At 45.1% G+C, this 13916-nt stretch overlaps 1 protein-coding gene across 1 annotated transcript in view; it reads right to left on the bottom strand.

The window, feature by feature from the left end:
* Positions 1 to 1140: 1140 nt before the first annotated feature.
* Positions 1141 to 13916, bottom strand: part of LOC104496084 (inactive serine protease PAMR1-like) — a gene marked incomplete at its 5' end in the record, with an annotated part of 27629 nt that continues 14853 nt past the window's right edge. Inside the window, 3 exons of the mRNA XM_010139157.1 lie at positions 1141 to 1211; positions 2795 to 3007; positions 5078 to 5248. Coding sequence (XP_010137459.1) covers positions 1141 to 1211; positions 2795 to 3007; positions 5078 to 5248 — 455 coding nt within the window. The remainder of the gene's footprint in view (positions 1212 to 2794; positions 3008 to 5077; positions 5249 to 13916) is intronic.

Genomic DNA, 13916 nt, shown 5'->3' with positions numbered 1-13916 from the left:
AGAGCTGCTGTGGTTATGCTTAGGCTGCCAGGGTTCCCTTCCCTGCTCACGTGTGACCTTGCAGTATGGCATCATCCACACTTTGGCTCGCTATTGATCTATGAAAACAAGATCCTACTTCCAGGGGTAGAAAAAGCCCACCAACATGAGGCAGCATCATGGTGCTATGGGGAGGGAGGCATGTGCTCTCATGCAGCTGGGGTCAATATCATTTCACATAAAAAGACCAGTGGTCTACAGAGAATTGAGAAATTTAAGCAAGAAAAATCCCCCCATGGCTACTAAAGCCTCCCGATGGCTTCTCAGGGCCGTCTCTGCAGCCATACATCACAGAGCTGGAGAATGGGAGAGCATCTGGGCAGTTCGTGCTTGCCTTGTTCCCAAAGTCTTCTCCAGGCATCTGCTACAGGCTATTGCCAGAGAGAGGATATGGCTTGAGCTGAACCTTCATTCTGACCTGGAGTGGCTGTTCTTAAGCTCAAAGATGAGGATAATTCTTGCACTGCATCTAAAAATAAATGACTCATGTACTGCAAAAAAATGATAAAAAAAACCCCTGAAATGAGAAATTACTACTTGGACAAAAATGAACTTGAACATTGTGACATAACTTATTCAGACTGGGCTTATTTCAAGGGTAAGGCAGGATGGGGTCCGATCTTTCATTCCTTCCTTCTCTCCTTCTCTATTTCCTCCTCTCCCTCATGCCACCCCAAGCCCACCTTTATATCAGTGGCTGTGGATGGTGAAACTTAATGGGAGGAGGTGACGTTGCTATGACCCCATCTCTCCTTGGGCTCTCCCCACTCATTTCTTCACTAAGACGGCGCATGATCCTGTTTTAAGACACATCATTAGCCCCAAGGAACTGTTCTCACAGCCCATCACAAGCTTGCAAGCCTAATTCCGGCATCGCCCAGTGCTTTGTCCATCTCTAACCGTGCGTTTCTTCTGGGCTGCACCCCGCAGCTCACAGACCTGTGGTTAACCAGAGCTCCCCTCCCAGCAGCCCTCGGTGCTCAGCTGTCAGTGGAGCTGTAGGAACGGCTGCTCGGGCAGATTAGACACGCCGGGCAGGAAGGAGAGGAGGGGAAAAGCAATCACATTTTGTCTTTATACGGTAGTTGAGATTTTGCATTCTCACCTTGACTGAACCTGCATTGGAAGCACTTTCTGTCTCACCAGGTCAGAGATCTTTGGCTCTCTGCAGGCTAGAAAAAATACAGCAGTGTTGGACAGAACTTTCCACATTCACAGCTCAAGCGTCACGGTTCATACACATTTCCACTCTGTCCTCTCACTAGCTACAAGTTTAAGAAAAGAGGTAGTAAGTTACATGCATTAAAATAAAGATAGGCCCTAAAATTTAAAGCCTTGGAAAAATACTTCCCCACAGATCACCAGTTCTACCCCATTTAGAATGGTGGAAGTAACTGAGTGTCTTCTGAAGTGGCACTTCCAGCCACAGAGGAAGATCTGTCCACCAGTGTGTGAATGCCAGATTTACACCCCTGCAGCTGATGGTCTGGAATCTGAGCAAACATTTGCAATAAAGGAATTATACAACGAGTGCTTAATTTGCATCAGCGTGGCCACACAGAGCTGATCCTGGTGACTGGGCGTACAGCGGAAGGCTGCGGAATGTTACAGACTTCAGAGTCTGTTGGCTGGTGCACCCGTTGGGAGGAGCTGGAGACTGTTCAAAGAGCCTCAGAGCTACCTGAACCTGCACAAAATAACAGAAGGAGAGATCCAGGATTTCTAATTGTGGATATTCAGTGAATTTACTTTAAGAGCAGGATGAAATACTGTGGTTTATCAGTTCTACCAGGATCTCCTTCCTGCCGTGCACAGGGGAAGACAAGGATTGTGCGGGACGGGTTTTATCTGTACACCGGAGCACTCGTTTTCTGTGGGATTTAACAATATCTCGCTCTTTGTGATGATGGTATATGTTAACCTTCATGTCACTATCAAAGTTAACATCAATAAAGATCTTTCCACAAATTATTACCATCAATAAAGATGCTTTCCACAGCTGATTACATGCTTCAGGGAGAGAATATTTCCATCTAAAATGACAGAACAAAGTGGATTCCCCAGGGGACAGAGGAGTTTTCTTGTATTATCATTACTTCAGTTTAAAAAGAAATCCATTAAGATATGTGTCAAACAATTGCTTTGGGACAATGGGTTTGGCCATTCCCCAGCCCAAATTCATTCATCCATTCGGGGCTTCTGACACGCTGAGAGTAGCTCCAGGTCATACAGCACCATCATTCCCTTTTCTAGCAAAGTATTTAAAGATGTGTTTTGGTGTTTTGATGAATGCAGCCGGTTTCAGCATGTCCTCAAGCGGTTTTCTGAGCCAAACCTTCAAGGCTGCAATCTACAGGCTTGGCCTTTTCCACTCGTGACTGGTCCCAGTGACTTCAAAGGATTGTGAGTGGAGAGCTGGGCCCTATGACAGCAACTCTGATAAGACAATTATTCCCTTCTATTTCAAGTCCCTCCTGATATTCTCTGATCTTACGTAAGTTTGATCCTAGGATGAGGGTAACAAGGGAACATCTTTGTCCACATTTAAAGAGGGAAACATCTTCTGGAATTGCTGGCGCCTTCTCTGGCTGAGTTTAGCAGCCAGTAGGGCTGGCAAACTACCAACCTCAGTATCAGGTGTCAGTCAGAGGGTTTATTCTTAGCAGAAACAATTGTTTGGCAAGTGTAAACAATACAAAACAAACCCCAGTAAAACCAGCTTTTGTAACCCGCGGTGAAAAAGATCGTAAACTACCTTTTATGCAGATTGGCTGCTTCCCTGACCATTCTCCGTCATCTTGGCAGGTCCTCTGTTCATTCCCACTAAGAACATACGAGTTGTTACAAAAGAAAGCAATGACTGTGCCAATTTTTGCATAGCGTCCATTCAAGAGCCCAGTGTCTTCTACTACTCTTCTGTAGCCATTGAGTGGGCCACCAGGATCTGAGCAGTTTTTTTCATCTAGAACTAATGATAGGGGAAAAAAATCGTAACCATTTCATCAGGTTCATGGCATATAGTCACCCATCAGATTGCTCGGCATTTCATTCAGATGTTACTGCACAATCTACACGTTATTAAAGATGCCTTTTCAAGACCCACCTGGGATCTCTGTCTTCCAAAAGATCAAATATTAAAGAAATTATAATAAACAGACATCTGTTTATAATACACATTTTGGGCTTCACTGAAAGCATAACATCCTCAAATCATTAAAAAGACCTTAAAACAGAGCTGACAACCCTGAAAAAGAACCTTGACTTTACATGATGTTAATGTCCCATTGACAGTAGCAGGGCTGCTTCGAGAGCGTAGAAGATCCACTTAAACTACTGGCAGGAAACAGGCCCTGGGTGTTCTTATCTCTTCTCTGTATTGTCAACACTTTGCTGGACTTGGATAATAAAACTAGACTACTTAATATTATTGCTAATGTTTGGTTGCATTCTGGTTTTTGAGCACTAAGAAAGGATCTCAATAACCCAGGGAAATAGGGGGTTGAAAGAGAACATATATACCTACGTATTTACTGATACTAAAAGTTTCATTTGGAAAGCTTAGTCATGCTGGGTTCTGCCTGTAAAACCTCTTTTACTTCCTCCTTCCCGAAATTTTCCCCTTCTTTTTATTTGTCGTTGTGTTTTTTCTCTCTATAAACTTAATTTGTTGGCCTAAATCTGGGTGACAGTACTCCTCGTGTGACGCTGATAAATGCTTCTCCCTGTATTTTTCACTCCTCTGCTCTTTCTATTTAGCAGCTGAAAAGGCACTTTTTATTTTTTTCCCTTTGGATTTCACCTCTGTTTTCTTGTCAGGCTGACAGTAACAGGCAATTCTGCTTAATTCCTCTGCCTGATGTCTCCTTGCGTGATAACCAGTGAACATCTACTTTAGACAGCGAGTGTTGGTGCTGCTGTGCTTATGGAGGACTGACAGGACCGAGACGTGTCAATTGACCAGGAATGACCTCGTCACATCGTCGCTTCAGTCCCGGCTGACTGCTGAGCTTCGCTTCACAAAAGCACGAACATATAACGAAGAACTCAAACACCTCTTATAATCTGGCTCCGTTTTAATTCTCCACAGCCCACAGGCTCTCAGTTGCGAACCCCAAGTGCCTGACGACTTGACGGCAGCTAAAGACTGCAGGGAACCACCCGCAGCACAATGCTTCAGCTGCGAGTTGCTTTCTGCACTGGTATCTAGCCTACAGGCACCATCTGAGGAGCAGAGTGCCTGTTTCCAGAGGTGCCCAAGCTCGGCCAGTAAGTCAGGCTGCCTCTTATTTCATCCTGTGCCTCAAATAGAAGAATGCCTAGTGCTTGCTCTTTCAGATAATCAGCCGTTTCACAACACTCCCCCCTCCAATTTACATTGTTTGCCACTTGAAGTGCTTTTTCAATTTATACAAATTACTCTGGAATATGGAGATTTAATTGTGCAATACAAAACAACTAAAGCAAAATTAACAGTCTCTTTGGGAGAGAAGAAGGGGCTCGGAATGTCACAGCAGACTCAGTGTGCGTGGCAGGCGTGCCAGCTTGCGCAGCCAGCATGAATGGAAGTTTCTCCTTTGTCAGTTTTCCTCTGGGATGGGAATTCTGTTGAAATAAGAGTCTACTCTCCATGCAGCAAGCCCCTCATCACCTCCACAGAGCACACCAGACTTCTGCAGAGACGGTGTCAGAGGTACTTCGTGATGGAAGTAGCTATTCATTCTGCACAGTGTCCCCTACTTGGTTTTGGTCCAGATATTTTCAGTCTGTGTGTGAGAAGGATCTATGCCTAAAGTCTTTGAGGAACTTATTTTTCAGTCATTCAGTGTTTCAGTCGGACATTTACATAAGCAAGCCTTGCAGGCTTGGGCTCCAGCAGAGCACGGTAAGAATCCCTACTGCTTCTCAAAGACAGGAAGACAAAAGAACATCATGTTAAGCCAGGGATCTACCAAAGTTCAATGAGATTCGGATATTCTAGTTTCATGTGAACACATTGGCTGAAACATTTGATAAGAATCAAAACTTAAAGTGACCTTACCACATTCTGGATGATGTGCAGACCAAATCCCATCAAGCTGACAGTAGGCAACACGGCTGCCTTTTAAGCTGTAACCTGCGTTGCACTTGAAGTAAACCTGGGCCCCGTATTTAAAGTCATCTCCTTCCACAATACCATGAGCGGGAGCACCTGGAGTCCTACACATCACCACTGACAGTTCAGATATTTCAAAAAAATCCACTTTATTACAAAAACAGGACGTGTTAGGATGATTCTTTATTTAGAACATTGAAAAACCAATTAAAATGGGCAGAGGAGTAAAAATTACAATGATTTTCATAAAACCGTTTAGTGTCAGCTCTACACATGCTTACTTACACGCCGCTTTTCAAAACATATCTAGAGCTACTCGGTCAACGGGATTGCTCAGAGTGTGAAGTGACCATGTGTGTGTACATATCATTAGGGCTCGTTTGCTCAAAATATTAGTACTTGAAGCACTTTCCCCTTTAACAGGAGCTTTGAATGAACTACCATGCTTGGTCAGGAAAATATTTAGATCTTTAAAACCCTTCTATTGAACTTCCTTCAAATTCTTCTTTCCATTTCTATATAGTTTTTCCGCTAACCTCAGTGAAACATTAAAGTATCATCATTTATATAGCTCAAACATTATCATAATGACATTAAAAAGGAACCTTGGTATTTGCCAAACTGTGATATTTACCCTTTCCTCAGGGTTTGCTCTGTCAGCAAAACACGTTCAGACATGGTCTATTTAACTACTGCAAGTCGTAAATATTCAATCAAGCATTGTAAGCAAGATTTCTCTGAGAACATCAAAACAAACCAGCCATGCTAAATCAGAACAAAGGCCCATCCAGCACAGCAACCTGTCTTCAGTGGTGGCAAACAGCAGACTAGATGGAAGGAATATAAAAACAGAGCGAGCGTATCGAATACTGGCAGCATTCAGCAATGGGGAGGTCAAGGACTACCCGAACTACAATGGCATCTTCAGTATAACATACCCTGGTGGGGTTTTTTTAGTGTTAAATTATCTGAGTACTTTCTAAACTCAACTACATCCTTGATGTCCACAACATGCCGTGGCAATGAGTTCTACAGACCGAGCGTTGTATGAAAAACACACTGCCACCTTTAGTTTGGTTTCTCACCAGTAATTTCATTGGGTGCTCTGCTTTCTCCATTAGGAGAGACAGAGAACATCCCTGCCCCATTCACCTGCTTCAAGCCACTTTTTAAGACCAATCTGTTGTGTGTAGAAATCCTGTGTGTGTATTTCCGTATGAATAAAGGACAACAATGAAGGAAACAGCGGGTTTAGTGCTCTCATGGTTACCCACCTCTCTGCGTGTCTCTGGCTTTGCCTGGCCGTTTGCTGTGGGAAACTACATGGGAAGGGATTCAGTGCAAGATTTCGATAAGCATCTGGGTTTGGTACCTGGGAGCTGTGGTACTCCGCTAAAGACAGACAGAAAATGCTAAAGAGATTGAGATAAGCCCTACTTTATGCCTTTAGAACTTGACTTTTCCTAGCTACTTGCTCGCTAGCCTATGGCCAAATTTTTATCCCTACACTTCCAGAGGAAAAAAATTTTCCAAGGCCTCAGCCCAGTAAACCTTGTGCAGAACACACATGAATGCATCTATTATATGGACTGTGGGCCATCCAGTTTGCCACAAAAGGAAGAGCTCCTTGAGTAGCAGTCCTAAAGCAGTAAGCACAAGTCTTGGAAAGAACTGTCTGACATTTAAGCATCAGCAAAGGGCCCAGACTCAGTGGGCAGCATAGATTTTCTAGGTGGTTTAAATTCTCAGAACACTCGTCTTCCCAGTCATGGTCTTTGCATTCCCAGTCGCTTCCTCCATCTCTCTCTCTGAACAGCTATTCATTTCACTACATTTCTATTTCTCTCTTTCGATGTAAAGTCACACTCAAAACCAGGACCATCCTGGAAAAAATGTCACCAAGCTGCACTTATTTTTTTTCCCCACAAACTCTAAGTCTTTGTTCTTGTTCGGTCTCCTAAGTGAGTAAGAGATTTCATTTCTAGTCCTTTTGATGTGCTCTGCTTCCCAGATTTTCTTTAGATTCTCTGTGCCGGTATGACCCAGCTGGAACATCTCTGGTTCTATTTATGATTTAATTCGGTGTCTCATACACAGATTCATTTAGGACTGGAACTATGGCCTAGAGTAGAGGATATGGTGGCAGAAGGTCATGAGATCTAATCACAGCTATAAAACTGTGGCCATGGGTAAGTCGCTTCATCTGCTGTACCTAACAAAAGAGAGCACCGCTTTCCTCACAGGGATGTTAGAAGCATTAGCTCATACCCACTTGTGTCACAAGAGTAACCATTGGGCTTCTCTGATGGCAAAACAGCTAGGTGTTATTAATAGGCTGTCCCTTTTGTTACCCATGCCTTTATCTACTGGTCGTCTGTTCTCTTCTAACACGGTGTCTTCCCTCACGGTCTGTCCTGTTCTTTAAATGTTGCCTTTGGAGGCACAGCCACTCATTCTATCTTTTCTTTCTGGATCATTTTGTAGGCCCGCTCTTTCTCTCTGCAAATTAAATGTGTTTTTGAATTTTGGGATGTTCCCTGCATCTCAGTACCACAGCTGAGCTGAACTGTTTCCAGCTAGAGTTATCTCCCCTGAAAGTCACGTACAGTCACTCTAGTACCTGTCTCTACTGCTTTGGTTTGAGCTCTCAGCTTTCTTCCCTCTTCAGCTCCACTTGCCTTTTATCCCTTTCACCTAACCTGTTTCAGGCAGCTCTTCTGTACCTTTTCACTTTACTTGCGAGCACTTCAGCCAGTGGAGTTTTGAACAGTTATTGTGAAGGGATTCCCAGCCCCTGCATGCTCCAGCCAATTCTCATCTTTTTGTAGACAGCTTCCAATCAAGAGTGTGAATTTGACTGGTTCTTACATCTTTCAGAGTGTGCAGTATATTCTGGTGAGTTTTAGGGCAGCCTCCTTTGTTCGAGATATTTTATTGAAGCCTTTCAACATTCTTGCCTGGTGTAAGACTATACCCAATTCTCCAACTGACGTTTCTCAGAAGTCAAAACGAAAGAAGGACATTTTGTACACGTCAGTCATACCTGCTCTGCCCTTCCCCTCCGCATACACACACTAGCTGTAAAATCCAGCCACCTGAACTGACCCAAAGCTCTTCCGTTTCTAAGTTCTTTAAGATGATACGATTTCAGATTCCCTTGCCACAGGTAGGATGGCCTGACCCTGTCATCTACTGAGCATTTCTGAGTATCAGTTCTCCTCCGTCTCTACATGGTCCAGCTTTCACCATCACGCAGGTTGGATCCCTCTCACAGCCTTCACCACCCCACAGCCTCACCACAGCAGCAGAGATGGGTCTGTCGGCTGTTTGGGAAGCAGGTGGTGGCTTGCTGGGCTCGAGCCATTCCTAGGTCACTAGTTCGACAGCTCTGCTCCACGTGAAAGAAGTGACCCATGCTGCCCTGTGAGTCTGCCTTCCTTCCTTGGCCAGGTGTTGTTTGTGCTGCGCCTGGCTGTAGCATTACTTGTCCGTAGCGAAGTGAGAGAGGAAGGAGTAGAACAATCTGTCTTGGCAACCCACGGGAGAACTTTCTCATGGATTCAGCCGGGGTTAAAGAAGGAACTGGCACCCATCTCATCCGACTTAAAAGCCTTATCAACATCTCCCTAGCATCAGCACAACAGCCTTGGAAGAGCAGTCCCTGCCCAGCTTTTCACAAGATTCACACCTTGCTTTTCAAAAGCAGAGGAAGAAAAAAAGACAAGGTAGAGAGCTTCTGACAGAGTGATCTATGAAACGTACCATGGAGCCAGCAACGCTCACCCCAAACTGTAAGGGTGGAGCCTACCCTGCCAAAAAGGAAATAAAAGCACCAGGATTTCAGGTTGCAGTGCTCAGTCTCTGCACCTATCTTCCACTAACAGAAGACCAAAGCCTCCAGGAACCCAGGAAATGGACTAGGTGGCTGTAAAATGCTTCTCGGAGATGGTAATGCACAGTCAGATATGAAAGATATTCATTCAAGGTCTCTCAAAAAAAAAAAAAAAAAAAGTCTGAGCAACCCAGAGACTCCATGAAGGTCAGGACGATCCCTTTCTTTATGCCATGGGGTCATCACATTATAAATGTTCTGGGGAATTGATATCTAGAAAACAATAGGAAAACTGGAGAGATTCCAGGGAAAGGTGAAACTGGTGTTAGGGAATTGGCAGAGATGCTCCATTGGGACAGCCCAGTTGTTAGAGCCTAAAATCCAGAGCTGCCTCGAGCGCCTGTGTAACAAAGTCACAGACTCCCAACAAAACTTATTACCCTTCTCGCCTCTTACTTCGGTGTCTTGGAAGAAAGAAAACAATATTTCTGTCCCATATGAAACATTAAAATGGCTCCACATTTCACAGACAACTTTCCGCAATCTGAGAAAAACTAGACTAGAGGAGCAGAAAGTTCCTGCATTTTTAACTGAAGTGTTCCATTATTAATAATAACAGTGCAAATTCCGCTCCCTTTTAAATTATATGGAAGAGACAGAATGATCTGCCATTTAGAGAGAGTTTTCATGCCCATTTTATCACCAGAGAGATAAATTAGATGCTCTCTCGAGCTACACTGTTCTCTCTTCAATGTCCTTCAAATCCTGCCTGACGGAATTATCATTTGCTTTTGTCCCAAGGTCCCTTCATTAAGCGGACACCATCTTTTCCTGCTGCTTTCCTCTCACCCATTTCCTTCTTAAATAATATATACCCCCCTCACACATATCATACGTTATCTCTAAATTCTGCACAACCTTTCAATAATGTATTGCACGCCTGAAATAAACCTCATTTCTCATTGCTGGTACTAATAAAAGGTTTACATTCTCTTTTTGTCCCTCGGCCCCTGAAATATTAGGGGCGAGAGCTTTGGAGTTTTGTCTTAATTCACTTACAGGATTTTTTAATACTGCTACTGCGAAAGAAATGGATCATGTTGCATATTCCCAAGCCAGAGTTTGGCTTCCAGGCTGCCCCGTGCTAATGTTTATAGCACATTTGGACTATCGAGTAGCAGCTCCGGGGAACATTCTTCTACGTACTTGTAATATTGCTTTCGCGTAACGTGTGCTGGCACGCTCAGTGGAGGCCAGGCACTAGAAAATGGCCTCGGAAACTGCACTTGGAAACAAGGAGGGGAGCAGAGAGGCTTCTGCTGTTGTGGATCCTAGTGAATATGTTTTCTGCGGCGAAAGCGTGAGCTGTGGATTTGCTCTGGGGACGCGGGTGCCACCACGTAGCCAAACCAGCCTAATGACGGTCAGAGAAAGCCTGAGAGAGCCTGGAAGTGAAGAAATTTAAATAACTATCCTCAGAAAGAGGACGTTTTGTCAGGAGGAAGCCTAAATGCCATTCTTTTCTTCAGTGAATGCTGTCATGACCCAGCATGCTGCTAGAAGCCACAGCAGCCCTGAGCCAGCAAAATGCTGTGCAGGGAACCTCAGCAGCAGAAACTGAGATCCTGAGCTTTGGGGTTCCTGGCTCCACGGCAGTGGCTGGAGCCAGAGAACCTGGAAGACTCAGAAATCCCAGCTCCAAGATGCTGTTGCTGGAGGGAGCATAACACGCAGTATGTGGAAGAGATAATTTTTTTTTTCTCTCTCTCTGATTAAGAAAAATAACAAAAAAATAAATTCAGCAGAAAATATCCATTTCTTTGAAAATTTACCACTATGAAACCATTCCAACAGCAAACTGCCAGCCAGCTCTACTTACATGCACTTCATGTAGCTCTCTGATATTTGCAGTCTTGCCCATGGCCAAGGCTGCTCAGGTCAATAGTGGTAAACCCCATTGGGTTTGACTTTTGCCCTCCAAGTCTCTGATTTGATGCAATTCTTTTTCTTGGTTTAACTTTTGTTTCAAGGGCAAGTCTGATGATGTGACCACCTGAGCATCATCCTATAACTGTTCTTAAAGCTTATAATGTCTGTATTTCCAAAGGTTTTTATAAAATCAGTGCCTGTCTGCATTTTCCTGCTGGAGCAGCTGCAGCACAGAGATATCGAGTGATTTACCTGAAAGGAAACTGTGTGTGAGTGGCAGAGCTAGGAACAGCTCTGTCACCTCCCGATATTCTTAGTACATTTACATTTAACTTGACCCAGCTTTGTGCAGAAGTCAAGCATTAAATAATTACACCATTACGTAATGCACACGCTATTCTCAGCAGCAGCGTTTTGTACCGAGGAGATGGAGCCATATGGGAGCAGATAGTTTGGTGCGCCTGAACGCGAAGCACAGGAGTTGGGGAGAGAACCAGCCGCCAACAGCTCAGCAGTTCCCAAGATGCCCTTTGTAAAGCCCTGCGAGCAGCTAGCCTTTGTGAATTCAGAGCTACGGAATTTATGGGCTTCACTCAGAGCTTATTTCCTAATCTTGGCCCATGAGCTCTGTAAATCTCTGACACCATTTATCCCTACAGTTGTCCCTTCTCTCCCCGGCGTGCACCCACAAGGTGAGGACGCCCCAGGTTCTCCCAGGGTTCCCTGGCAGAAAGAAGTGGCATGGGGGAGGACTCAGATGGTTCTCCTGAGACATCATCCCTCTGCGGCTTGGCATAGCAGCCCAGAGACAGTGCATGCCTAACACTTAAGCCCACGGAGACTAACTTTAGCCTAAAGCATAAGGATGTTGGCTGTCAAAATGGTTTTGGAATGGTTGTGTCCTCAAGAAGGGAATGAGGTGAGGGATTTCTGGAGGCCGTGGCTCAAAGTGCTCAGAACTGCTTGTTTCATGCCTTCTCACAAGCAGTGAGCTTTCAATGAGTTTTGGTGATGGATCTGATGAAATAGGCCACCAGCATCATGAGGCACCGGGTCATCCTGCCACCCCGACCAGCATGGCTCTGCCTCTCCTCTGCACGGGGCTGTCAGACTGTCATGGGCCAGGTCACACAAACCATGAGGCAGGAGCCCTGACTCCACAGTTATGCTTTAGGAGTCCCAGTGTTCTTGTTTGGCTCCTGACTGTCTTTGAGGTTCTCAGCATGCTGCGGGATCATGGGCACATCATAAGCCTGCTTATAGCAACATAGGATTCATGGGGGAAATGCCTTCCGGGGGTGGTGTGTGTTTACACAGTCCATGTCTGAGGAGGCTGGTGATGTTGCCCCTCAGAACTTTTCCTTTTTGGAGCTGGCAGGCTCTGTGGTTTAGGTAAAAAAAGAGTGTGGTTGCAACTTTTACAACTGGAAGTTAAAAGGGGGTGAACAAGGGGAGCCAAGAGTGCTAAGGTTTGGGTTGAAATGTATTCTTTTTAAAGCAAGACTCTCAGAGCAGCACTCCTCTGCGTGGTCATGCCTGTCACCACAGACTTGGCAAGGAGTGCGTGAGGCTTTAGGCGAGGGTCTCAGAGCTACCTCCAACCTCTACCGTACCTCAGGCACTTTAGCCAGCACGGCTAAGACACAACAGCCAGCTCCACAGAGATGCCCATGTCACGGTGATTTCAGTAGCTAAGAGGTGCCTCAATAGGTGCCTAAGTGTCACTTAGGTCGTTCAGTACCAAAGTTCCGGAGGGGTAACAATGGTTATTACCCAAAAGTGTGCCGCTGCATTGCAGTAGCTTCCATTCAGGTTGCTAGCAAGGGAGGATTTTGGATAAACTACCTCTGCCCTCACTCACGTGTGTTTCAAAAGGGAGGAAGTTCTCCTTCATGCCTCTTGTGATGCCTCCGGACACGTTCACGCAGCTCCAGCCACAGCTCATGCAGAAATGCTGCGACAGACAACGCTCCACAAGGATTTTTAGGGTTAATTTAGCCCCCAGGAAGGAGTTCTGGAAGTTCCAATCTCCTCTCGTTGCATTTTGCCAGCCCTCACATTAATCCTGGAAATGCCAAAGGAAATCGTAACGAGAGCAGCTGATCAGCCAACCCCAAGTACCAGAGAGCGCAGATTTCCAGTCCCACTCTCCGGGCCTCTTCGCTTTTGCAGTGGTTCCACCAGCTAGGAATAATTACACAAAACTATGATGTAATCCCTACTGAAATCCAAATCTTTTCATTCCCTTCCAGCCAATTGGAGCTCACCCCTGATGTTTTCCAGCTCTCTGCCTCTGTGAATGAGACCGTATCCATGTGAAAATATGCTTGGATCACCCACTGTGGTTTATTCATCCGGAGGCAATTTGGAGGCTGTTGCTTACAATTAGCCACTTGATCTTTATCAGCATTGTTCTTAGCCCTTAGGAAGCTGTGTCTCTGGATACAACCTTTCCGGTACTTGGATGGCCTATTTAATTATACAACTGGACCTGTTTGTGCACGGGGTACTGGAGTGAGTGAAATCCTAACGATCCTCAACACTCACTTTCTCTGTCAGCGGCAAGAACTAATATTGAGACTAAGTTGCCCAATGCGTCCCTTGGAAAACATCACGCTCACGGGAGATCACTGTCTGCTCAGGGGGTAGATTGTAGGGCAGCAGAGAAGCTGATACGCTCGTTATTAGACCAAATTACAAACGAGAGTAAATCCTCTTGAGCTGTTTCATTTGGGAGACATCAGCTCTCCAGCTGAACAGGGACTTTCCAGCTAAACAGGGACAATGCTGAGTGAGAAAGACACTCTAAAGAAAGGTGTGTTGCTTTGAAATGGTGTTTGTGAATGTGCATTAACTGTAACAGGAAAACACCATTTAATGATACAGATTCACCCCAGCGCAGCTGACAGAAGAGTCTATTCAGCCTTTTGCAGTGATCTGAGCTGGGCTGCAGGCGGAAAGGAAGGTCTGGCATTGCCTGTTTAAGAAAAAGAGATGGAAATCACCAAGTGTCGAGATGAGAGT

This window comes from Buceros rhinoceros, unplaced genomic scaffold (assembly GCF_000710305.1).
Source record: "Buceros rhinoceros silvestris isolate BGI_N320 unplaced genomic scaffold, ASM71030v1 scaffold41156, whole genome shotgun sequence".
In the NCBI taxonomy this organism is placed as follows: Eukaryota; Metazoa; Chordata; class Aves; order Bucerotiformes; family Bucerotidae; genus Buceros; species Buceros rhinoceros.
This window is presented reverse-complemented; position numbering and strand designations above follow the sequence as displayed.